This window comes from Dryas octopetala, chromosome 4, assembly GCF_963921425.1.
Source record: "Dryas octopetala chromosome 4, drDryOcto1.1, whole genome shotgun sequence".
NCBI classification, from domain to species: Eukaryota; Viridiplantae; Streptophyta; class Magnoliopsida; order Rosales; family Rosaceae; genus Dryas; species Dryas octopetala.
The window spans coordinates 2,389,437-2,415,378 of NC_141369.1; the positions used below are offsets into that span (position 1 = coordinate 2,389,437).

Genomic DNA, 25,942 nt, shown 5'->3' on the forward strand with positions numbered 1-25,942 from the left:
ATAATGGAAAATCAAGACATATTAGACACCGACATAACACTATCAAGCAGTTGCTCTCTAATGGAATAATTTTCATTTATTATATTAAATCAAAAGAAAATTTGGCGGATTCACTAACGAAAGGTTTACCGAGAGAGCAAGTAAAATTCATATCGAGGGGAATCGGGCTAAAGCCAATTCAATGAATCAACCTAGCGGAAACCTAACTCAGTTGATTCACTACAACAAATTTGACTTTTCATGACATTTTATTAATGGCGTTTTAAAAATCAATGTCATGAAAAGACACTATTATGGCGTTTTAAAATAAAACGCCATGGAATACAGTATATAGATCGTTAACTATGACAATCAAATAAAAATGTCATTAAATAATGAAACAATGACATGAATATTGTGCCATAAAAATTTAAAAATGGGATGGCGTTTTTCCAACGTCATGGATACTTCGACTAAACCATGACAACATAGAAATGTCATAAACTTGAATTCTAGGACACTTTTTCAACGCTATGAAAAATCTGGCGAATTAAAAAAAATTTCAGCCCAAAATATTTGCCTCCAACGGGCGGGAGAGAAAATTTTCGCGGAAAAACGAGCCTCACCTACCACCAGACTCAGCCACACACTAACCTCCACTCTCGGTGTCTGGGTTATTGTTTCTGTCTGAATCTCCACTTTCTCCACACACTAAATCTCCATCCTCTCTGCGAGCTTGCCTCTTATTCCTGTGTTCTATCTCTGGAATATATCTCTGCCCCACTCGTTGTCACATATGTTGAAGAAATGGTTGGAACCCTGTAGAGAATGAAGAGGAGCCAAGTTGTTTCTCAGACAATTTCATCTGCACTGTTTCTCTGAAACTCTCACGGTAAGCTTTGAAACCTGTGAATGGTGAATGGTGTTGGAATCCCTGAAATTTGGGATTTTTTTTTCCTGAACGCATTTGATTTCTAATTTCTAAATGTTTTCTGATTTCTGATTGTAAAACAATGTCGGCATCGAAGCATTTCCTGATATTGCGTCCAGAAGCAGTGCGGGACCATCTACGACGACGTCGTTTAAGTCAAGGTTGGTTTGTTTGGTTGAGTTTTTGGCTTTGTTTTGCTCTGGTCTTTGAGTTGTATTGGTTTTGGGAATCTGGGTTTTTGTTGTGATAAACCTTTTTGAAGGTTTTGATGATTTATGGGTTTTAATGGGGGTTGGTGGAATTTGTAAGCCTCGGTGCTGAAGAAGTGTAATTTCAGTTCAAGAACTGTTAGGTATATAAGAGAGAGAGAGTGCGGGTGTAGTAGAGGATTATGGCATACCTTTGGATGTGGGAGTTGGAGATAATGGAGTTTGAAGCAGTGGATGAAAGTACGCGCCTTTAGGATTTTATGTCTTCACAAGTTTATTGGTCGATCGGTGAATATTTTTTACGAGTTTATAACGGTCCTACCCCTGTTCTTGTTGCGTTGGACTGTGTTTCATTTTTTCAACCCTTAAATTGACTGACCAAATTGAATGACCTAAATTTGAAAGCTTAGTTGATATCATTGAATGACCATAATTAGAGTGTAACATGCATCAGCATCCAAAACCCATAATTAGTTTTTAGAACTCTAAAATGAGATCATTGTAGAATTAATAAATAATTTGTATTGATGCATAAATATCTGGATTCTCATTGGTAACTTATACCAAAACTCATATTCAAAAATCTTATTTTTATAATTTTAAAAAATAAATAAATATATGCTGATGCTCTTACATGAAAGACCATGCATTACATTACAGACATTAAGAAAACTATGGTCCTAACAAATCCAAATGCTACTGAAGGCTTCTTCAAGTGCCCTCTTCCTGCTAATCTCTACACTCCACCCTCCTGCCCTTCCACCTCTCTCCGCTCGGAGCTTCAACATTTCTTCATCATCAATAGCATATCCATGCATATCATGCGCCCCTCCAAGTGGTAGTGGTTGTGGAGCCATGCCAGTTGGTCGTGGTTGTCCTCCTACAATTGTAGGTGCATATTGTCCCTGTATTCCAGCACCAAATCCTGCTTGAGAGCCTTGGCTCAGAGCCTATCAATAAACACATAAAATCAGTTGGGAAAATACTGTTGTTCCCTTTGGGCTGGAAAAACTGGCACAGTTTACAAAAATAAATGATTGACAAAAAAAGTTTGAACATTTAAAAAAGTTTTGATCATCTAAAGAAAACATAAAGGAATGCATAGAAGTAATACAATATGGAGGCTCTTCAAAAATGTGCTTAAAGAATTATTATAAGAGGGATTGGGTGCCAAATCTCAATTTTAGTGCCCCATTTACGTTCAATTTCATCTTGAAGCTCTAGTTCTCATTATTGGTGAACCTCTGAGTGTAAACTAAGCTGTGCATTATTTGAGTTAATGTGTCTGCAATTATACATTTCTCTTACAACTCTAACTTATTTGACAACAACAATGTTCTTTGCTTTGTGTTTGTCTTTCAATGCCGAGCAAGTAGATTAGCAGTCTATTGTTTGTCAAATTGTATATTCTTTGGACTAAAGAATCTGAGACAATTTGTTCTGCTATTTTGCTACATATATATGCAAAGTTGTTGTACAAATTCATGTGTGAGTGGAGGTGGTCTTTTATCAATATGTTATAATGGTTGGGATTACAGTCTATATATATATATTCTACGAGAAGACATCTAAAAGCAATAGCATTGATGATAATTGTTATTGAGAGAAATGGGACATAATGTACATTCTGGATATTCATTTGTTAGCATAGACAACTTTCATTTATATAGGTTCAGTTTTAATTGCAATTGTGAATGCTCCAAAGTGAGACATGAACATTCTGTATTTTGGAGTTCATTCATTTGTTAGCATAGGAGAGATAAATTATTTCAATAATATAGGTGCAGTTTTAATTGTGATTGTCCAATAGGCAAGGCTTCCTTATTTTTCTGAAAAACATCATTTAGCAGCTAGTCTTACGTAAGTTTGGTATTTTATTTTTTCTCTTCCCCCACCTTATTTTTCTGTAGAATATGTGAAGATTAGATGCCAACATGAGGCATTAAGACTTGTAGCATTCTATTCTCTCAGGAAATACAATATTTACAAGAGAATCTGTTGGCCTTTTACTAAAGAATAATGAATAAATAGAATACTTAAATTTGGAAGGCCCCTGTACCTCAGATTGCTAGAAACTGCCATATAAACTCCATAGGCTGCACTAGTTGATAATATGGGAACATCCTCTGCTTCACCAGCAAAAGATTTATCGAAAGCTTTTCGTGCATTAATCAATGCATTTGTTACACCTGTACCAACCTGAAAAAAAAAAAAATGTAATCAGTCATATGGCATCAGTAGCCATTTGATGGCTACTGATGCCATGAACCATATAACAAAAATGGTAACTTATAACCAGAAATGTTCAGTACTTCAGTTCCATTTTGCTTGCTATATCTCTAGTCCTCAAACTAGAAATGTTTGAATTACTTAGTTTTCAATATGAAAAATGGCAGGTTATCTAACATCTCCTGATCTCTCCAGGGGTATGGCGTAAAGAAAAATGAGATTTACTTTGAATAGCAATAAATTAAGAACGCTAGAGTCTCAGAATGACAGAACCTATTTAGAAGACTGGTTTGAGGGACGCCTAGTCTCAGAATGGCCTTTTCATATTATTTGGAGAAAAGTATTTACATGCTTGTCATTGATGATACATGATTGCAATTATCCTATACTCATAGAGACATGGCCACCAAATCAATGCAGTTCTACAAATTACTTGGTTTATTTTTGAAAAAATCGAGTACAAGATTAGATTGTATTTTAGATAAACAAAGCTGAAACAACCAAATGTAAAAGACCATTAAATTAGAAACAGTCAAGGATTATAATTCAAGTAAAGAAAGAAAAAATTGATAAGCAAATACTACATATGAGTGCTACAATTGAGGAATTTTATGTTATGGATTTAAGATTGCTGAAGCTTTCCATTATGTTTCTAGGTACAAATCCAAGCCTGTTGCTGTTAAAATTATATAGCCAACCAGAACATCAGCTGTTTATCCTGAACGCAAGGAAAAATTTCAGGAGGTTACATTGCTGTCAAAGGTGAAACATGAAAACATCGTGAAGGTATGAAACTTATTCCCTGATACTTGCATTTGTCTAACTATATGCATATATATTTCTCATCATATCTCGGGAAACCTTTTCTCCTTTTGTAAAGGACTTGAACTGTTTATACTTGTCTGTTATGATATACTATTTTGGTTCCTCCGTCCCTTAGTTTCGGTGATTAGAAGAATACCCTTACGAAAATTAACCTTTTGTTTTAAGAAATATATTTATTCTATTTATCAAGGTGACATGAAATTTTGACACAAGGAAATGAACACCTCCCAGTCACTATACACGTACATCTGTTCCTAAATTGGTATTCAATGCCCTGTGTTAGCTTCTGCAAATTGGCCAGCAAGTATTTAATATTATGCTGTTTTGGGATAATCTTGCCTTGGAGTAATAATTCTTCTCTTTTAACTTCCTAAGGTACTGATAATGGCAACCATTTATGGAGCTTTTGGCATTATAAGGATAGCAAGTAAAGTATATTTGGAGAAACTGGACAAACAGCTCAAGCTATACATCATTATATGAGAACTGTCTAGCAATCTAAACTTGATAGAGCATTATCTGCAGAACGCCTTTAAGAAGTTGGTATTATTGACATACATAATGATGTCCGTAATTTTGGAAAGCTACATAATAAGAAATAAAATCTCAATTCGTTTTTGGTTTCTAATTCTTTCAGTTTTGTTGTTCTTCGCCTTCTAATGTATCTGGTACAAATCTGAGTGTGGATCATAATTTTATTTCTTATTAGTGTGTGTATATATAATATTCATAAATCCAAGTGTTGTAATTGAGGAATTTTATGTTATGGATTTAAGACTGCTGAAGCTTTCCATTATGTTTGTAGGTACAAATCCAAGCTTGTTGCTGTAAAAATTATACTGCCAACCAGAACATCAGCTGTTTAGTCTTAACGCAAGGAAAAATTTCGAAGGGAGGTTACATTGCTGTCAAAGGTGAAACATGAAAACAATCAGGAAGGTATGAAACTTATTTTATTAGATCATAGTTGTGGTAAATAGATGTGAGATGGATTGCTTTTGAATATGTTATGCACTGGATGTAGTTAAGGTCTGAAACTTTAATTTGTGTAAATCATATGTTCTTAGATTAAAAAAGCTTATTAAGGATGGATAAGAGCTGGACAACTTTTCCCAGGTTTCTTAAAATATCTAACTTTTCCCATAGATAGTTTAGGGACTTATTTAGAGTGGATAGTAATATATGTATTTTTTTCTTTCTTTGTAGCATTAGTCGGGAGTACCAAGAAGGGTTAACAATCTTCATTAAAAATGCTAAAGAGTATGCAAGGAATCCTGATATGCTCGTATGTCCTTGTAGTCTCTGTAAAAATCTTAACTCACAAAATGATGAAGATTTGTACATGCATATGCTCAAATATGGTTTTGACCCTCTATACAAGGTTTGGATCCTCCATGGGGAACAACCAAGTAGTGGTACAAAAAATGCAGATTTTCAGATGCCTTTGCTAAATGAAGATAAAAACAGGGCAGATGTACAAATGATGTACAATGATACGTACATTCCTTTTGATAGAGTCGAAAATTTGGCACCTAACAATGTAGAGGAGGGTTTAGCAAAGAAGTTAGAGGAGGCTGAATCTCCTTTATATGTAGGGTGTAGAAAGTACACAAAGATATCAGCTACCTTAATTCTGTACAAGCTTAAAGCTGCACATGGCTTGACTAATAAGGCATTCGATGATTTTCTTGAGACTTTTAAGGATATGCTTCCGGATGATAACAATCTGCCAAACTCTTTATATGCAGTAAAAAAGTTTGTAAAAGAGTTTAATTTAGGGTATGAGAAGATTGATGCATGCGTTAATGATTGTTGCCTATTTAGAAAAGAGAAAGAGCACATGGAGACATGTCCCAAATGTGGTTCATCACGATGGAAAGTAAACCCACGCACTAAGAAGATTAAGAAGGGTGTTCCAAAGAAAGTTTTGCGTTACTTTCCTATAATACCTAGATTTCGAAGGATGTTTCTTTCAATAGAAAAGGGCCAGCAACTAACTTGGCACTCCACTCACCATAGTCAAGATGGAATGATGCGTCATCCGGTTGACTCATTCGCATGGAGGATTGTCAATAATAAGTGGCCTAACTTTGCATCTGATCCTAGAAATCTAAGGCTTGGGCTTGCGACTGATGGGTTTAACCCCTTCAATAATGGCAGTACATATAGTTGTTGGCCAGTGATCTTAGTTACCTATAATCTGCCACCGAATGTATGCATGTCGCATGAGAATTTGATGCTGACTTTACTTATTCCTGGCCCAAAACAGCCGGGAAATGATATAGACGTGTATTTAGAACCACTTGTGGATGACTTGAAGGAGCTTTGGAATAATGGCGTGGACATATACGATGCATTCAGCAAATCCATGTTCAACTTGAAAGCCATTTTGTTGTGGACAATAAATGATTTTCCAGCATATGGAAATCTAGCTGGATGTACTACAAAGGGAGAATTCGCTTGTCCAGTATGTGGTCCGAATACGTGCTCTCAGTGGTTGTCAGTTGCAAATAAGACTGTGTATATGGGTCATAGGCGGTTTCTTGTACCAAATCACTCGTGGCGCAACCAATCAAATTTGTTTGATGGAACCAAAGAAACAAGGAGGCCACCGAAACCATTATCTGGGCCAGAAATTGCAGCTACTTTATGTGACTTTAGAAATGAGTGGGGAAAAGGCCAAAAAAAGAGAAAACGGGTAGAGAAGGGGGATTCATCTAAAATGTGGAAAAAGAAGTCAATATTTTTTGACTTACCATATTGGGAGGTTAGTTATTTTTGGCATTTTAAAGTTAATTGTTAGTTAATTTTAGTTTACAGTGTATCTTAATCTTTAAGGGAATAGTAAGTGTATATTGTGTTATTGGTGTTGCAGGTATTACCATTACGCCATAATTTGGATGTAATGCATGTAGAAAAAAATGTTTGTGAGAGTGTTATAGGTACAATATTTGATGTTAAGGTGAAGGGAAAAAAGAAGAGAAAATCAAAGGATATGGGAAATTCAAAGGATAAGAAAAAAGCAAGGAATATTGGAAAATCCTCAAAGGATAAGGGTAATTCTAAGAATGATCCTGATTCGCGAAGGGATATTGAGCTGTTGGATCTTGTGCAAAAGCTGCCTTTGGAAGCACGCAACAACAAAGTGCAGTTTTCATCAATACGCTACACACTATCAAAGGCTGAGAAGCAGAAATTTTGTGAGAGGCTTTTTAGATTAAAGCTACCTGATGGATATAGTTCTAATATTGGGAATTGTATCAAGGTGAAAGAATGCAAAATACTTGGTCTTAAGTCCCATGATTACCATGTGTTGATGCAGCAATTGTTATCAGTTGCTATAAAAGGAATGTTACCTGATGGGCTACGAAAGGCAATCTTTCGGCTGTGTTCCTTTTTTAACGAGCTATGCCAAAGAGTTATTGATAAAAACAGATTTGAAGAATTAGATGATGAAATTGTGGATACTGTCTGCATGTTGGAAAGATACTTCCCTCCTTCCTTTTTTGATATTATGGTTCACTTAACAATTCATCTAGGACGAGAAGCTAGATTATGTGGACCGGTGCATTATCGGTGGATGTACCCTTTTGAGAGGTAATGTAACTATGATCTCTTAAATCCTTAGTTAAAAGTAAGTTCTAACCATGCATAGCTAATCAGTTTTTATTGGACTGCAATTGTTAGATATATGAAGGTGCTTAAAGGGTATGTTAAAAATCGTGCACGAACGGAAGGATGCATAGCAGAATGTTATTTGGTTGAGGAGTGTGTGAGATTTTGTAGTGGATACATGCCACAAGTACTGGCAGCAGTAGGTGCTAAATACAATCGCAATGAAGAATTTGTAGATGAAACAATCGTATGCGGGAGCCCACTGCGTAGTGGGCGAACAAGTGAATTGTCAGCTGAAATGATAGAAGTGGTTCACCTATATGTGCTACTTAACAGTGCTGAAGTTGAACCCTATATTAAAGATCATAAGTATCAAATGAATACCAAGTAGCGATGGTAATGGTCGTCTGCAAAGTCTCCAGTCTCATTATCCACTATTTTTCCTGAAGTATTTTATAAATGTAGAGATAATTTAGTTAATTAAGACCTGTACTTTGCAATTAGCAGTCCAACTGAGCAGAATGGTAGTAATTAAGATTAATTAGAATTTGGTTATTGAATTACCTGGAATGTGACTATAAACATCCCAGTTGCTTAGGCTCTTCCCATCTTCAAGATAAGGCCCTTCAACCTTACAAAATTGAATTTGTATGAAAGTTAAGTTGATATAGTTTCAGCAAAGAAATAATTTAAGAAGAAGAAGAAGAGGAAGAAGAAGAAAAAGTGCCTGATAAGATGAAGTGCTTGCTCCAAAGAAGAAGCCATCTGGGAACTGAGACCTTTGAATTTCTTCTTCATCTTGCTTGAGACTTTGTGCTAAATAAGCAGTGGAAATTAGGAAGATAACAGAGCAGGACAAGAAACAGGGCTGGAATTTCATATTGTAATTGGTTTCAAGTTTTGCGGTTTTATTGACTAGTTTTGGGTATAGCTGGAATTATGCATGTCAAGTGGTCTACTGCATTTTGGGACAACAGGTAGGTAGTAGCTTAGTCTTGGACTCGTGGGTGAAACCTAAAAAACAGATAAAAATTAATCAATTATCTACATTACATAGTTTAGTAAAAAGGAAAATTCCTTTGTCAAATTAAATAGTAAAAAGGAAGAAAACAAAAAACAAAAGGAGAGGACAAAAATTTGTGCTTTTTGTGACTGTGAGGCAACTGCAGGCTGCTTTCTTTATATTATTAAATAAAACCCTTATTTTTTAGGTGAGGTTATTTAATTTTCAGTCCTTTAGAATGTCTCATATGCTCTATGAAAATAAACCCAACTAGAAAATATATATATCCCTAGCATGTTATGACAAAACATTAATTAAATGATATCTTGTCTGGATAGGAGAAATATAATGGCCATAAGAGTTTAATATCATCCTGGGACTTTATGATCAGGGAAAACATGCATCTTGATCATGACCAAATATTTCATTTTGTACAAGGTGCTAGGGAAGCATATATATTCATGTGGACATATATTGGAGAAAAAAAAAATCTGTCTATTAATGTAGGTTATTGCATTTCCTAAATTTCTTGACAATTCTTCTTGCTTGGAAAAAATAACAAATTAATAGACATTTATTACATGAATACCTTCAGTTTGGTGATTCCCTATGCATCAAAATATAGAGGGTACCTGTTAAAAAACTCAATTAAGCTTAGGATTTCCTTTACAAGTCAGATAAAGCCTAGGAGTAACTGGAAATATTTGTTAGAAATACATTCTGATTGTTTTTTTTGAACATCTGAGTTACGAAAGCGAAACAGAACTCAAATTAGAAATCAAAATTGTGGTGTTTGAATCAATTTATGGCTTTTTTTGGTGTGTATGTTTTCTAATGAGTTAAGGATTGAAATAAACTATTAATTTCTGACCAATACAAGTTTTATTATTTGAGATGGGTCTGGTACTCTGGTCTGATTTTGCTCAAATCATAATTATGCACATTCCCCACAAACGGGTATACACACACACACACACATACACACACACCCTAGTCATTACTGTTTTCAAGGAAAAAAATTGTAATGTTTAGTAGGACTTGGACTACTTTGGTGTTCATCTCCAAGTTTGCCCATCACTAGTGTATTAGCTGCAAAAGGGCTGAGCCTTAAGTCCCAAATTTATATGTGATTGAGAATTGAGAAAAGAAAGTAGGGGATTAATTTGTGAGCCTTAAGTCCCAAGTTTGTGAGCCTTAAGGGCAAAAGGACTAATTTGTCACTGTACAACGCCTCATGTGCACTTGGTGCCATTTTTTTGGTCAATTTGAGTGTCTTTTTTTTAAGGTGAATTTATTTATCATTAAGTGGACCTTTTTAATATTTGAAAATATTAAGTGAGTTTATTTAATATTTGGTGTGTAAACTAACTTTTGAATCGTTTACTTTATAATTTTTCTGCACTTAGAGAGCGTGGAATGCAAGTGATCTTGCCCTAGTTTATAATTAGTATATAAATCAAATTGCTCAGTAAACTTAAGAGTCATCATCATGTTCTCTCATGGATAATTAGTTTACATCATATTCTCTCATTCATATTTCATGCTTCTCTCATATGGACAAAGCCTAGGGGAAGTTCTAATATGTCATCCAACACATATAATTAATATTCTATCCCACGAATTCAGGGTGTCTAATTGATTGATATTTGATAGTGCACCTTTCTTCTTGATTGCAAAGTCGATATAAAGGTTAATGTACCAAAAAATAAGTGGATATATAGGTTCATGCACCTGTACTATAATTCAATAATTGCTCAACTACCTTCTCAATTCTGCTGTGAAAGTACTCTTGTTCTTTAATAAGAGGTAAAAAGTTTATTCAAAAAAATAAGAGCTAAACAAGTAGTTAGTCCTTCAGCACGAAAAATTAAAATAAGAAGAAACTAGCTATTCTATGTTGTTTATCTTCTCCCTTCCCAATATTGTTTCATAAAAAGGAAAAAAAATACAGTATTTTTCATTAAAAAATTATTATGTTTTTATTTCAAATTGTCGGTTATCCACATGTGCATCGTGATTGCATGTACATATTTCAGCTATTGGTTATGATTCTATTTTATACATTCTTTTGCACCCAGCATATAAATTTTGTTCCTTTACTTTTCCTAACTCTAGCTTTGAACTGGGAATTTTGGTATTGGGGAATAATTCAATTCCTTGATTTATTCATATTCCATGCAATGTATGTTTGGACAAGGTGGATGTGTTTCTCATCACAAGGCAGATATGTACAAAGAAGCAAAGTCCCAAATTTATATGTGATTGAGAATTGAGAAAAGAAAGTAGGCTTGGGAAGTCCCAAATTTATCTATTTTGCTGGCAGATTTCAACCTCATCATTTCTGTCCTCTGCAACATCCTTGTATAATTTGCTAGCTTTGATTAATTAAAGCATTGCCTTGAGTTTGATCAGAGTTTATATCAACTGGGGATATATTTAGCTTTTCATACATACATATGGCCAGTGACTTGTTTGCATGATTTTTTTTCATCCAAAAGCCTATTTGCTCACACTTGTTGTTATCATTGTCACTGCAGATCAAGAAGCAAAGAGTGGAATTAGGAATGACCATCACAAGCAATGCTACTTTTTGGACATAATCATCCTCACTCAAATTACCACTAATAGGTTGGCTTTTGAGGATTTATATATATGTGCATTTTGAGACAGTATTTTAAGTTTCTAGTGGTGTATGTACTAGCTAGAAACAATGTCAATATTATTAAATGACATTTCATTATATGTATTAGAATTTCATTACTATATAATTATCCTTAATTTTGTTGTAATGGTAGAAAACCTTGAACAATTTGGTTGCCTTTAATGTAAATTCTAATTTGGTATTAGATTGCTTTAGATTGGTTTAGCTTTAGATTGGTTGCCTTTACTGTAAATTCTTATTTTGTTGACATTTCATTATTGGTTTAGCTTTAGATTGCTATAATACATGCATTTGATAAAAATTGATTAGTATTATTATTAATTATTTTTTTCAAATACACCCAATATTCCATGGCATCCCTTTTTTTTTTTTTTTTGGCCACTTCATGGCATCCCTTTAAAGTCACCAAAAGCAATGGCATTTCAAATATGGCAGAATTAGATGATATAGGTCATCTAATGTTAAACTTTTTCAATGGCAATGTAAACAATGCCATAGAAAGGCTTTCATGACATTTAACAAACGTCATTGAAACGCTTTAACATGGCATATTTCAGATGTCGTTGTAGGCCCAACCCTTTCAATGGCATTTGAATCATGCTATGTAAACACAATTAGATGACAGCTACTGAAAGTCATCTAAAGTTAGCCATTTTCAATGACATTGAGATAACGCCATGGAAAGGTTTTGCATGACATTGCTCAAACGCCATATAAATTGTACCCTTTCAATGGCGTTGAAGCCATGCCATATAAATTCTTTAGATGACATGTACTGAAAGTCATCTAAAGTTAGCCATTTTCAATGACATTGAGATAACGCCATGGAAAGGTTTTGCATGACACTGTTGAAACGCCATATAAATTGTACCCTTTCAATGGCGTTGAAGCCATGCCATGTAAATTTTTTAGATGACATGTACTGAAAATCATTAAAAGTTAATCATTTTCAATGACAGTTAATTAACGCCATGGAAAGCATTTACATGACACGAATCAAACGCCATAAAAGGTGTGGAAGGATGACAATTTTTCAACGTCATGGAAACTATTTTAGATAGCGTTTTTCCGGTGCCGTAGTAGGGCCACCCTTTCCATGGCACCGGTATCTACGACGTGGTTCGTGGCGTTTGGAAACCGCCATGAAAAGCCTTCCATGGCGTTTTTCAAACGTCATGGAAAGGGTTTTTTGTTGTAGTGATTGGAGATCCCATGACCTAGGTTCAATAGGCAAACTAGTTGGGTATGATTCACAAGTTTTTAACACATTATCCCATTTCTATGATGAAAATTATGTTATCTGCATGTTGTTGATGAGGGTATATATTTATATTTAATGACGCTAAAATCTTATATCAAGAGGAATATAGCTGAGTATTCTTAATTAGTATCACCTATGTGAGAGTAGAAGTGGGTCGCTTCTATGAGAATGATATGGCTAAATTCTCTATAGCTCTCATGAATCCGAGAATAGTTCAGTACCAAAACGAACACAACTATATGAACCATAATATATTAGGATTAGAGATGTGTGAGTCTTATTGTCTTGGTTTACACTAACGGTGGATAGTTCAAGACTTAAGTTCACTGATTCACCAAGTAAATCTGATAGGTCCTCACTATGAAAGGTTCAAGTTCAAAAGACACCTCTTCAAATGCATCTTTTGTCTGCAAGTACTTTTTACTTCCTGTCAATTTTTCATTCATGTGGGGGATTGTTGGAAATTATATGTTATAATATTCATTTTATATTATAATATTTAATTTATAATATTGAATGAAAACTGAAAAGTGTTGTTGACAATCCAACAGTTGCAATATTCAAATGATGCAGTCACTTTCCTTTTGCCAAGCAGTGCTACATATTGCAGTAGTAGTTGTGCCTCTTCACAAGGATGTGTATGATGCAAAAGTTGCATCTTTCTTTGTCAGCAGCCACTGTGTGTATTGTTTAGTGTTTAGTGTTTAGTGTTTAGTCGTGTTCTTTCGCAAGTATCTCTTGGGTCCTATATAAACCCATGATGCTCTGTATTATTTTTCAAGCAATTTTCTAGTTTCTAGTCACTCTATTCTTCTACTCCTATCTTTACTAAAGAGAGTACAAATATATAATTGGTTCGCTAGAGTTCAAAGTTGTAGTGCTTCAATTTAGAATTATTGATTGTTGTATCCTAGGAGGACGGATGCCAAAGGAACTGTAAGCACAAGTGCAGGGGCGAAATTCTGTCTTTAGGACATTGCAATTTGCAAGCCTCAATCACAATCAGTTAGTATTTCTTTGTTTCTATTTTTCCTTTTACTTATTTAAAGTGTCTATACATTTTATTGTATTATTATTATTATCTATTATTGAAATTTTCTGTTATCAAATCCATATTTTTTATTAATGTTCCAACAATTTTTCCCTCTATATTTATGTCATTTTGTTTTTCAAAATGGCCAAAAGACGGTTTTCGTCCCTGTATTATCAATGAGTTGCACTTTGGTCCCGTCATTTCAATTTGAATTTTTTAAAGATCTTGTTTTCATTAATGTCGCAATCAGGTCCAATCCGTCAAAATCGTCTACTTCAGAGCTAATCAGGTGGTACCACGTCGGCATTTTGTGTCTCAGTTTTGACGGATTGGACCTGGTTACAATACTAATGGAAACACGGTCTTACAAACATGCAAATTGAAATGACGGAACTAAATTGCGACTTACCCCAAAGTAGAGGGACCAAAAGTGACGCCTTTCAAAATTATTTAGAACACTCTTTTATTTTGCCCTAAATTACATAGAACACTTTGATTCGACAATTTTGCTTCGAACCACTATGCGTAGTGCTTCAAGGGCTAATATTTAGAACACTTTGAAGCAAAATGTTCACTATGCCTATGAGTCAGATAGAACAATTTTGGTGTTTTTTTTTTTTGGTGTTTTTTTATTATTTAAAATTTAAAAGATTTACATGTTTTGTTATTTTATTATTATTGTTTGTCCACATCATTAAAAAAAGCTACGACATCATTGTACACAGTGTCATTTAATAGTTTTTTGGACGGAAATTTTAACAAATGTGTTATTTTGTTAGTTTTTCCTAGTTAATGTATGAAATTGAAAACTTTTTTTTTTTGTTTGTGAACAACTTGAAATGCCCCCTATAGTTGGTGAATATATTTGTACAAGCCTTATTAAAAATGTTAGACATGCTTTTAAATAATCTAACATGCATTACTCATAACTACTGACGACCCATGACTTTGAATAAACTCGTCTAAAGTAAAGTCTAAAAGCAAGAGTTGTGAATTATGATATAGAGAATAGAATATATACTTAACATAAATTTATACCAAAATTTTATAGGTATTGTTTAATTAATATTTATGGATTTTTATATTAATAATTATACATATATTATAATTTGAGTAGACTAATAATACCTATATCAACATGTCATTGTGATATTACAGTCACATAGAAACATTTCTTCAATAACAGAGTCATCAAACTTATTCATGCACAAGATGTGCTCATAAATAAAATATCTTGTGAAATATTTGAGATTTAATTACAGTGAGTTTAAATTTATATAAATAACGTATTGCAACATCATTTGGTTAAAATTTGATGAGTACTCTGATAGAGGAAAATTCTACAATACGACATGTATGTCATGCGCAATTATAATCATTTATTTAACTTTTGGATATGACAAGTTCACATTTTCCCCATTATTACATATATTTGGTATGATATAAGCAAGGAGTAAAATTTCGGTTTCGATTAAAATTTCGATTTCGACAAAATTAAACAAAAAAAACAGAAATTGCTATTAAAATACGGAAATTTTGAATGAAACTTGACCATATATTTATTTAACATATTATCTACTACATTAATAAAAAACATTAAAGAAACCAAATTATATAATAGGTTTCATGTGATATAAGGTGGATATAATGCGCATTGGAGACAAATACTGTTAAAAAAAATGGGTCCCTAATTAATAATTATATAAATAACACCTCAAATTTATTTATATTACAATATTAAATCATGAATTAAATAAGTATTCAATAAGATGAATATAATGCATGTTGGAGATAAATACTGTTAAATAAAAATGGTTCACTAATTAACAATTATATAAAAATGACCTATTTTTAAGGGATATTTAATTATTTTGAATCTAATTGTCCTTAAAAGTCAAAACATATGTGGACAAATAAGAAAATGACATGTATTGTTATTTTCTAAACCCCTTAACTCAATAACCAAACACAATCCAAATAGATTGTGAGATCCCGGAAAGTTGGTTTATAATTTATTTTAGAGTAAATAGTGATTTATTGATAATTCACTTGTTAATTTGGAGATATTAGAATTTTTCTGAAGAATTTTGGAAGGCAATAAATGAATTTGAAGTCGTAGAAAAATAAGATTTATCGAAACGAGCTCAAAGTTAATTTTGGTGAATTATTCGGATTTTTAGTGATTTCAGTGAGCCATCGAGGAACAATAAAAATTAGAAAAGGCCTAGTCTTGATTTTAGTTTTGTTGGAAAGGTCTCGGGTCAATGAGCTCATAGACGCAAACAAAACGTGTTTTGGAGTTATAGTTTGAGAGTTATAGACAAACGAAGGTTAAAGGGTATTTTAGTCTTTTCATTGACTACGATTTAGTATAAAAGAAACCCAACCAAATAATAATTGAGAAAGATAAAAAAAGGAGTGATTCATATTAAAAGAATTGTTTTGCACGGTGAATAATTGTTTAATTTGTTTCCTTTTCTTAACAAAAAAATAAAAAAATAAAAAAAATTTTCCTTTTGCATTAGTCCACAAACGGGTCCAGATATTATTATACAAAGCCCACCATGTTAAGGCACTGTCCATGTCCCACCTGGCAACTTCCAATGGTTGAATAATTAATTTTTCATTTTAAATAAGTTAAAAGACCCATAATAATAATCATTCATAATTAATTTTTCCGTAATATAATGTGACCACTCTCACTCACCCCTCCCCTTCTACGTAAGTGCCTGCCCAGATCGGCCTTCCTTCTATTCTCATTCATATATACCACATTCATCCCTCTCTCTCTCTCTCTCTCTCTCTCTCTCTCTCTCTCTCTCTCTCTCTCTCTCTCTCTCTCCACCATGGTTCTCTCAAAGACAGCATCGGAGTCAGATGTCTCCGTCCACTCTACCTTTGCTTCACGATATGTTCGAACTTCTCTTCCCAGGTAATTTATAGTAACATCCTAATTTATTTGACTTAATTTCTTCACCCTCCGATCTCCTACTATTTACATACAGTTTTCTTTCAAAATTTCTAAAATGTTATATTATCAAACTATTAATAAAATAACGTATTCAAACATCAATATATTTCGACCAAAAATAATACACGAATTTATCTTCGATCTCAGGTTTAAAATGGCAGAAACTTCGATCCCAAAGGAAGCGGCGTTCCAGATCATAAACGACGAGCTGATGTTGGACGGGAACCCAAGGCTAAACTTGGCGTCGTTCGTGACGACGTGGATGGAGCCGGAGTGCGACAAGCTCATCATGTCCTCCATTAACAAGAACTATGTTGACATGGATGAATACCCTGTCACCACTGAGCTCCAGGCAAGCCACCATACATCCTCATCATCATCATTAATTAATTACATGCACTTGCACTTCTTCTTTACTTTCCATAATATTATATCATACAACTGAATCAAACAATTATAATTTAATACGTGCTGGTGCCGGGAGTGGGTGACAATATGCCAATCAATATTATAATTAGACGCGTTAATCAAGGTAATTTATTTTAAGCACGACTGATTATTTAATTTTTTTTTTTTTTTCAAATACGATGCCCTTTTGACTAATTAATTACTTTGTTTTTTTATGATTAATAATCAGATCATAAAAATATATAAAATAGGGGAGTACTGGGTACGTTGCTAGCTAGAAGAGTAGGGTAGGAGACCATCTAGATCCTTTCTTTCAGTGAGAGCTCCTTTGGACTCGGAATTTTCCGTCTTCTCTTTTATTCTTTAACAAAACAAGAAAGAAAAAATAATGGGTAGTAATTTTCACACTACTGTTTTGTGCATTTATATCCTTTTCTTTAATTTTGTATTTTTATTCTTCTTTTATTTATTAAATTACTAAAATATAAGAATAAGGGATGAAATGCAAATATATAAGATTGGGGTGGGAAATCATTAAAAAAAAAGTTATTTCTATATATTTTTTTTGGCCATGAACAGTACCAAATAAAAGGAAAATGTCGAATCTCCGCATCATAACATTATTCCCACACGTGGCTAGAAGCGCGGTCTGCGCCAAACTGTCAGCTGGTTTGTTTTTCCCCTTTTTTTAACGATAACAAATAAAACTCAAGAAAATATTTCAGTATTTCACTTGATACAATTAATACTATAAGGGATATTTCTCTAATATTTCTGCTCTATTTTTAACAATTGCAAATAAAATCTGTATAATTCTTTTTTATCTAGAAGAAGAGGTATTTAAATTTGAGAAATCTCTCAACACTGAAAATAAAAATATTATTAAACTAACAACCGGTTGGTAAACTCATATGATTGACATTCTTTTATAGATAGAAAACCAGATATTGATTACAAATTTACAACTCACACTAAACTTTAAGTCCTCTAACTCTAAAAACCAAAAGAAACAAAAAAAGCAAAAGGAATCATAGAAAACAAAAACAGTTGATTGGCGTTCTTTTCAGGGTAAACAACATTTTTTGTCTTTGTGTTTTGGCCCGAAAGCATATTTGGTCTATGTGGTTTTAATTTTTTCAATTTGATTATTGTGTTTTATATTTTTTACAATCTTCAGACATTATGCACCTAACATAAAAATCATAAACTTAAAATTTAAACCTTAAAAATTTTGTGAGCCTAAATTTCTTTAGCAAATAAATACAAAAATTAAAATTAAAATTAGTTTTAGAAAGCCTATAAGATGGTTTTTTAATCCCCTAACAAAATTTTTCTTGAAAATAAGTAAATAATTTATCTCCAAATTAAAAATTTAAGTTTCGTTAAAATTGTTCTAAAATCACAAACAACATAAAACTAATAGACCAAATTAAAAAAAATTGAAACTATGGAAACAAAATATGATTTCGAGCCATGACACGGGTGCCAAAAAAGTAGTTCACCCTTCTTTTTATTTTGATTGAAGTTGAAAAGTGGAAATAACTAGCGTTGATTGCGTACATGATTTTATGTCAAGCTGCCTTTTGGGAATAAATTGGCCTTGATTATTGCCGCGTTGAAGGCTTGAAGCCACGACTTTCGAATAATAAATAATAATAAAGTGCCACGTGGTCACCGTCCAAAAATTTTTGGTTGGTTTCCATTTTCATGTGTTCGAAACTTTGGCACTAATCAGTTGGTATGGTCAATGTTTGCGATATTCATTTTCGCAATTTTCTCGATATTCTTTTTGTAATTTTCTATATATATATATATATATTTTTTTTTTTTCTATATTCCTTTTGGTATTTTTCTATGATCATCTCATACGTGTGCCAAGGGCGAATTTTATACAACCCAAATAATTGTAACCCACCCCTCCTTTAATATGTACTTGGTGATTTTCATCCAAACTTAATTCTTAAAAGAATTCTATTTAGTTTTTAAAAAATTAAAATTAAATATTAAATATCAATAATATTTTAGTAAAGTAGTAAAATATTAATTATTTTTTTTTAAATTTAAATACTAACCTAGAATAAGGTATTTTAAATTAAGTTACAAATTGATTTGGTGTGTCTTTTTGGTGGTAAGGGAGGCCCATTCAACAGCAAATGCTACAATCAAAATCAAATCATCGGTCTTATGTGAGATTAGTTACCATGTTAGCTGAGCTGTCCAACATTATTGTCTGATATATTTCCATTTTTGTCAGTAGATAATAAAGTTGCTGCCGAACAAGATAAGGTTTTTTCCTTTTCTGTTCAGTGCAATGCACGAGGACAGAGAGGATGGGTGGTTAAGTGTCAAAGTCCCTATTTGATCACCAGAAATTAGAAACACTTTCTCAATTCCTCTTCACCTCTTTTTGTGCTTCCACTCGCATTTGTTCTACACACCAAACCAAAAGAATCGATCACTTTCGGAGCAGCTTACATACCTTAGTTGCCAATTTGAAACATTGGCTGAATTATAAATTTCATCTCTATAATTTGACCAAAATGTCAATTTTTGTTCATATAGTTTCAATTTGAATAATTATGTGTCTTTAATTAGTTTCAAACATTTGCAATTTGAGGATAAATTTAATCTCGGTCAAATTTTTTATTTGTTGATTGTTGTGCAACAAATTTGACTGTTTTGTTAAATAAATTTAAAAGAACTTGTGCTTAAATTACAAGAACATAAAGACGAAATTGATATTTTGATAAAATTACATAAACAGGGACTTGAAATTAAATGAATCCTCGTATAAGTCACATAATGATCTTGAAATTTAGAACTAATTAAGGAGCAAGGACTCGGATAGTTGGAGGTGTCTATACAGTTCCGATTAAAAAAAAATTCTGAAACAAATTGAGTCAGGAATTAGTTAATAAATAGAATATATATATATATATACTTAGCCTGTATATATATATATATCAAGAATGCTCTAAAACTAATTAGTTAGTAAGTTAATACAAAGCTAACCACCCTGTTGGGCTCACTGCATAATGTAATATCAAAATCTGAACTATCTATTTTTTAGGCCCTACTTCAAAGATTATTCCTGTAAAAAATCTCTAAACTCGGAAGCCATTTAGCCATTTGATTATGATAATAACTATTTATATGCTTTTATCGAAAATACTAGTCGTCTATTTATTTGATCTTAATTAGATGACTACATGATTTTCGATTTAATTAATTTTTTGCAATGATGATCTTTGAAGTATGGCCTAAATTATTGATGGATCGGATTATGAAATTAGTTATGTGATGGGCCCAAAAACATGGTTAGCTTCGTATTAACTTGCTAACTGGTTAGCTTTAGAGCACTCCTCTATATATATATATATAAAAGAGTTTCAAATCTTAGAAATTCCCTTTTCTTTTCTTTTTTTATCTGTATTGTTATGTTTAATTTGTATGAATAATCATGTGGCATGTATACATGAACACCTACAGAACCGGTGCGTAAACATAATAGCTCATCTTTTTAACGCACCACTTGGAGAGTCAGAGGCAGCAGTAGGAGTGGGCACGGTGGGGTCTTCTGAGGCCATCATGTTGGCTGGCTTGGCATTCAAGAGGAAATGGCAGAACAAGAGGAAAGCTGAGGACAAACCCATTGACAAACCCAACATTGTCACCGGCGCCAATGTCCAGGTAATGAGTAGTACTACATGAATCATATTTACGAATCACATTAATTGATGACCTTATTATCAAACTACGTACTATTGCGGTTGACGCCTAATTAATTAATATTCTTAATGTAATATGCATGAAGGTGTGCTGGGAGAAATTTGCAAGGTACTTTGAGGTGGAGTTGAAAGAGGTGAAGTTGAGGGATGGGTACTACGTAATGGACCCTCAAAAAGCAGTGGACATGGTGGATGAGAACACCATCTGCGTTGCTGCTATCCTCGGCTCCACTCTCAATGGCGAGTTCGAAGATGTCAAGCTCTTGAATGATCTCCTCACAGAGAAGAACAAGGAAACTGGGTATGTAATTAATTAACATCTCCATCTCTCTCAAATTGAATCTTCCTCGTCAAGTAATGGTCCATTCAAACTTGTTAATTAAAAGTTGCATGAGGTCTAAATAAATGAATGTGCATTAATTTTTGTTAATTTGGGCAGATGGGATACTCCAATCCATGTAGACGCAGCAAGTGGTGGATTTATTGCTCCATTTCTATACCCAGAGCTTGAGTGGGATTTCCGTTTGCCTCTGGTGAAGAGCATCAATGTGAGTGGGCACAAGTATGGACTTGTGTATGCAGGGATTGGGTGGGTCATTTGGAGAAACAAAGAGGACCTGCCTGAGGAACTCATCTTCCACATCAACTATCTTGGAGCAGATCAACCTACCTTCACCCTCAACTTCTCTAAAGGTGCATGTCTTTTAATTCATTTACTGATGTATATATCAAATATATATAGACTAATTATTAAATATATTGCACTCTTAATTCCCATATATAATGCAGGTTCCAGCCAAGTTATTGCTCAGTATTATCAACTAATTCGCTTGGGTTATGAGGTAGGTACAACAAAAACATGTATAATTAATTGAAATAGCTAGGTATGTCGAGGAGGTATATATAATTTTAATAGCTAAGTATTAATTAAGCAATTAAGACAAAAGTACGTACTATGTATATGTAGAACATGCAAGAGCATTTTTGGATGTCGTAATTAATTAAGTTTTGTACATGCATGCACCAGGGGTACAGGTTGGTCATGGAAAACTGTCGCGATAACATGATAGTACTTAAAGAAGGATTGGAGAAGACGGGTCGATTCAACATCGTGTCCAAAGACGAAGGTGTACCGCTGGTGGCGTTTTCTTTGAAGGACAACCATCGCCACGACGAGTTTGAGATTTCCGACTTGTTGCGGCGGTTTGGTTGGATTGTGCCGGCATACACCATGCCACCGGACGCACAGCACGTGACGGTGCTGCGCGTGGTCATTAGAGAAGACTTCTCTCGTACTCTGGCCGAGCGCCTCGTGAATGATATCCAGAAAGTGTTGCATGAATTGGATGCGCTTCCATCCAAGCTCAGTTCCAACATAACAATTGCAAGCCAAGCGATTGAGAAGAATGAGACGGTTGGGACTACAACTAATAAGAAGAGTGAATTGGAAACACAAAGGGAGATTACTACAATTTGGAGGAAGTTTGTTATGGACAGGAAGAAGATTACTGGGGTTTGTTAAAATTGAAACAAACAACTTCTTCCATCTTCAGCTACTTGATTTGATCATGATCACGTCACCAAAGGTCTCCTTAATTTGCTACTCTAATTAATTAACTTATTTAAAGTTCATGAGTTTGTGATGACCATTGGGTTATTGCTTTACTTATAATTCTATGTCCTTTCAATTCGAGTGGGAGTGACCGAGAGTCCTTTTTATTTAGTGTGATGACAACTTCTTTTTCTCAAATTGTTCATGTATTCCAAGTACTTTTGTTTTTCTTTTTCAAAGCTTAATTAAAGGAGTTTGTGTTCGCCTCAAAATTTCTATGTCCACGTTTTGAGTAGGTTGCGAATCAAGGAAACTGTGTCCTTTTTGTGTGCGTCGAGCGTGCTAGTAAGCGGTCGTAGACCGAGCGTACAATTATGAATTTTATGCGTAAATCTGACTTCGAACCAAACGATTGTGTCCAATGAAGGAACGAGATCTCAATCTTAGGTTCTCATTGCCTTGTTGCAAAGACTTTTGGGAGAGCGTGATGGGATATAAGTGATTTGGTGGGTGATTATGGATGTCTGAATGGTGACGTGGAATTGACGAAAATAACAATAAAACTAAAAGTAAATGCAAAAATTAAAAGTTTGATAAAATAAAGTGCAATAAAAACAAAGGTAATCTCTAAAATTAATAGAACTAATGCGAGTGTGAACAGTAAAGTGCAAATCTAACATTATTTTAAACTACGAAATCAATAAATAAAGCAATAAACCTAATTTATGCAGAAAGTAAATAAAATGATAAACCTAATTTACGTGCGAAAAATAAAATCTAAACTAACAATATGCAAAGTAAAGGTCACACTCATATATTAATACTAAGAAATATGTAGAAAAACCAAACGTTCTGAACACTAAATCCTTGAGGATAACTATGAGATTTCCTCAAGAACGATCTACAAATTACTTGAAAAGAAAACTAAAATTTTAATATGTTCATGAGATTAATCTTGGAATTAACTACAATCCGTCAAGAACGAACTATTATAAAAGAGATAAACTAAATCATGATAACTAAAAAGCACTACAACATTATCTAGCAAAGGCAACCAATTTTTTTTGGTAAGAATAGATGCAACTGCCACTGTTGTTAGTTTGTATTGCCCATTGCCACCCTGCAGTCACCATAGAGCATGTTGGAGGTTGGTGTTGGGGTGGCAAGGGAGCTAAGGCCACCCACATGTAAGAATGGTGGAAGCTTCTGCCAAAACCTGCCATGACAGTCTGCAAGGTCCAATCCTCACCAATACTGCAGTTAGTTGGTTGCGATTGTTCACCACTTCACCATATCTAATGAGGTTGCTATATTGGTGGATGATTGATATTATTAAATAATGATATGTCATGGATTCTTCTACTGTCTTGTTAAAATTGGGTTAGCTAGCTCACTAATTCCAACAGTTGCTTGCTGCATTTCACCTTCTTGGTATTAGTTTCTGATTTAGTTTCAATAATTAAATATCCTCCACCATACAAAAAAAATGCTTACTAATTAATAGTAATGAATTTTCATGTAACCTCAATGAATACTACTAATTAATAAATTGCTCATAAAATCTGAAAACGCATACTTGAACTGAAAGTTACTTGCATTACACATATATATCAGTTGAAGCCTAAATTACAAATCATTATATTAGTTTCCTTCAACATTCTTACAACTAGAAGCATCTAAAACAATTAAACTTGGTCATGCAACAGCTCCAAACCCACTACAAAATACGTAGATACCCTGCCAGTTTTCACAAAAAAAATGACCAAGCTTTCACCGTCAATATCATCCACTTCAAGATCCCTCTTCACGAACTCAAGATCCTTCAATACCATCAATCTTACAGAACTACAAAATGAAATTTCTTTAATTGTACCATCAAAATAAATATATAAATGCCCCGATAATTATGTACCTTAAGCATGCAGCTTTATCCTCTTGATTTGTTGGTGCTTCAGTAGTAACTCCCTCAGCTTCAAGAACACCATTTACAAGTCATAGAGCGCATATATGTTAAATTTATTGATAAACAAACTTTTTTATTGTACTTATATAGAATTAACCAATAACAATACTTAGCCATTGTGCATCATCTAAAATCTACACAAATATATACACCAATATATAAACCATGCAATGTTGAATGTTCCATATTGATGTAGGACAAGAAGTGGATTCGAAGCTTGAGGACCGGACCTGTCCTTAGAGGATCGGACCTTCAAAAACTCACCATTGAAGCCATGAAGCTGAGGACCAGACCTCCTTCTTGAGGTCCGGACCTCCAGAACCTCCAGCAGCTCCCAGCATTACCATGAAGACCAGACCTCTCCCATGAGGTCCGGACCTCTAGAGCCAACACCCCACCCCCTCCCCCGGTTTCATCTTATTCCTATATTTTCCCTCTTTCTTTAATCAACCCACGTATTCTCCTTGCTGATGCGTCTTCCACATTTCTTTAATATCTTCCTCTTTCCTTTTTTATAATCACTTTCCCACTTCTTTAGTCATCTCCCATCATTCTTTTCCCCAACAACTCCCCCACCTGCATTTCTTAACCAATTCCCACAACCCCCATGCTTTCATTTTTCTATTCCTCCCCCATAAACTAGCCTTAACTTGTCTACTTTTTGAGAGTGTCCAGTACTAGACTACCAGCAAAGAAGAAACTTCAAAGTGCACAGAGAACTTCATTTCTGACTTAAAATTCTTAGCCCCTAGTGCAGCCAAGGAAAAACCATATCATGTTTGTCTGCATATTTCATCAATAGAAGAGAAATTTCAAATTAATTTTTATTTGTATCTAGATATTTATATGATTGATTTGTACAATGGACTAAGAAAATAACAGGATTCCAACATCATACTACAATTTTTTTTTTTCCAACACTAAGTATGTATAGACAAAAAGAAAACACTAAACATACAAAGATGATAAACCTAAAGGTGATCCTTTGATGCAGCAAGTAAGCATGTGTTCTGCAACAGTTTTTGGACCATGATCATGAGCATTAGGCTACAGAAGAAAGAATAAACCTACTAACTATTATTAAAATAATATTAGATATTCTTGTAGTATTTAGAAAAATTAGATTTGAAAAGAGAATACCAAACTAAAGTGCATCAACACATATGTATAAATTAATGAGCAATATACACAATGTATAAATCTTGGCCTCCCTTAGCAAAAGTCATTTTTATCTACTAAATCTCCATACGATGTCATGCACCACCCCCTCACCACATCTGCTTTGGCATATGCAGAGCAAGAGCAGTTCTTCAAGCACTCCTCCTCACATGCTTTCCAACTCAAGTACTACAGTTTATTGTTACCTAATGAATTCAGATCATGAAAATGATTTATTCAAACCATCATGTTAAAATAATTGATCACACATAGCTAAAGAAGACTAAGAAATTAAATCCCAATATACACAATGTAAGTGAGAAACCTATATAATCCGTAGTTTGCACTCTATGCCATATACAACATCCAAATTACTTGGACAGAAGTAGTGTGGATGTAGAAAATACCAACAATC

General features: G+C 33.8%; 2 protein-coding genes and 1 long non-coding RNA gene across 3 annotated transcripts; all 3 read left to right on the forward strand.

The window, feature by feature from the left end:
* The first annotated feature begins 847 nt into the window (after nucleotides 1-847).
* LOC147286145 (uncharacterized) lies at nucleotides 848-11,599 on the forward strand. The gene is made up of 5 exons (XR_015122047.1): nucleotides 848-871; nucleotides 1,008-1,071; nucleotides 4,005-4,134; nucleotides 4,979-5,112; nucleotides 11,329-11,599. It is a non-coding gene; the product is annotated as an uncharacterized LOC147286145 (long non-coding RNA).
* LOC147286146 (uncharacterized) lies at nucleotides 5,261-8,130 on the forward strand. Its single transcript, XM_086239196.1, has 5 exons — nucleotides 5,261-5,289; nucleotides 5,380-6,940; nucleotides 7,049-7,770; nucleotides 7,861-8,035; nucleotides 8,125-8,130. Exons 1-5 carry the CDS (start codon nucleotides 5,261-5,263, stop codon nucleotides 8,128-8,130), a joined length of 2,493 nt encoding a protein of 830 aa, XP_086095322.1.
* A 4,951-nt stretch (nucleotides 11,600-16,550) lies between the features above and the next one.
* On the forward strand, nucleotides 16,551-22,651 carry LOC147286147 (glutamate decarboxylase 1). Its single transcript, XM_086239164.1, has 7 exons — nucleotides 16,551-16,679; nucleotides 16,866-17,070; nucleotides 20,616-20,816; nucleotides 20,941-21,155; nucleotides 21,294-21,547; nucleotides 21,644-21,696; nucleotides 21,882-22,651. The coding sequence occupies exons 1-7, from the start codon at nucleotides 16,594-16,596 to the stop codon at nucleotides 22,374-22,376; spliced, it is 1,509 nt and encodes a 502-aa protein (XP_086095290.1). The 5' UTR covers nucleotides 16,551-16,593; the 3' UTR covers nucleotides 22,377-22,651.
* Nucleotides 22,652-25,942: the final 3,291 nt, after the last annotated feature.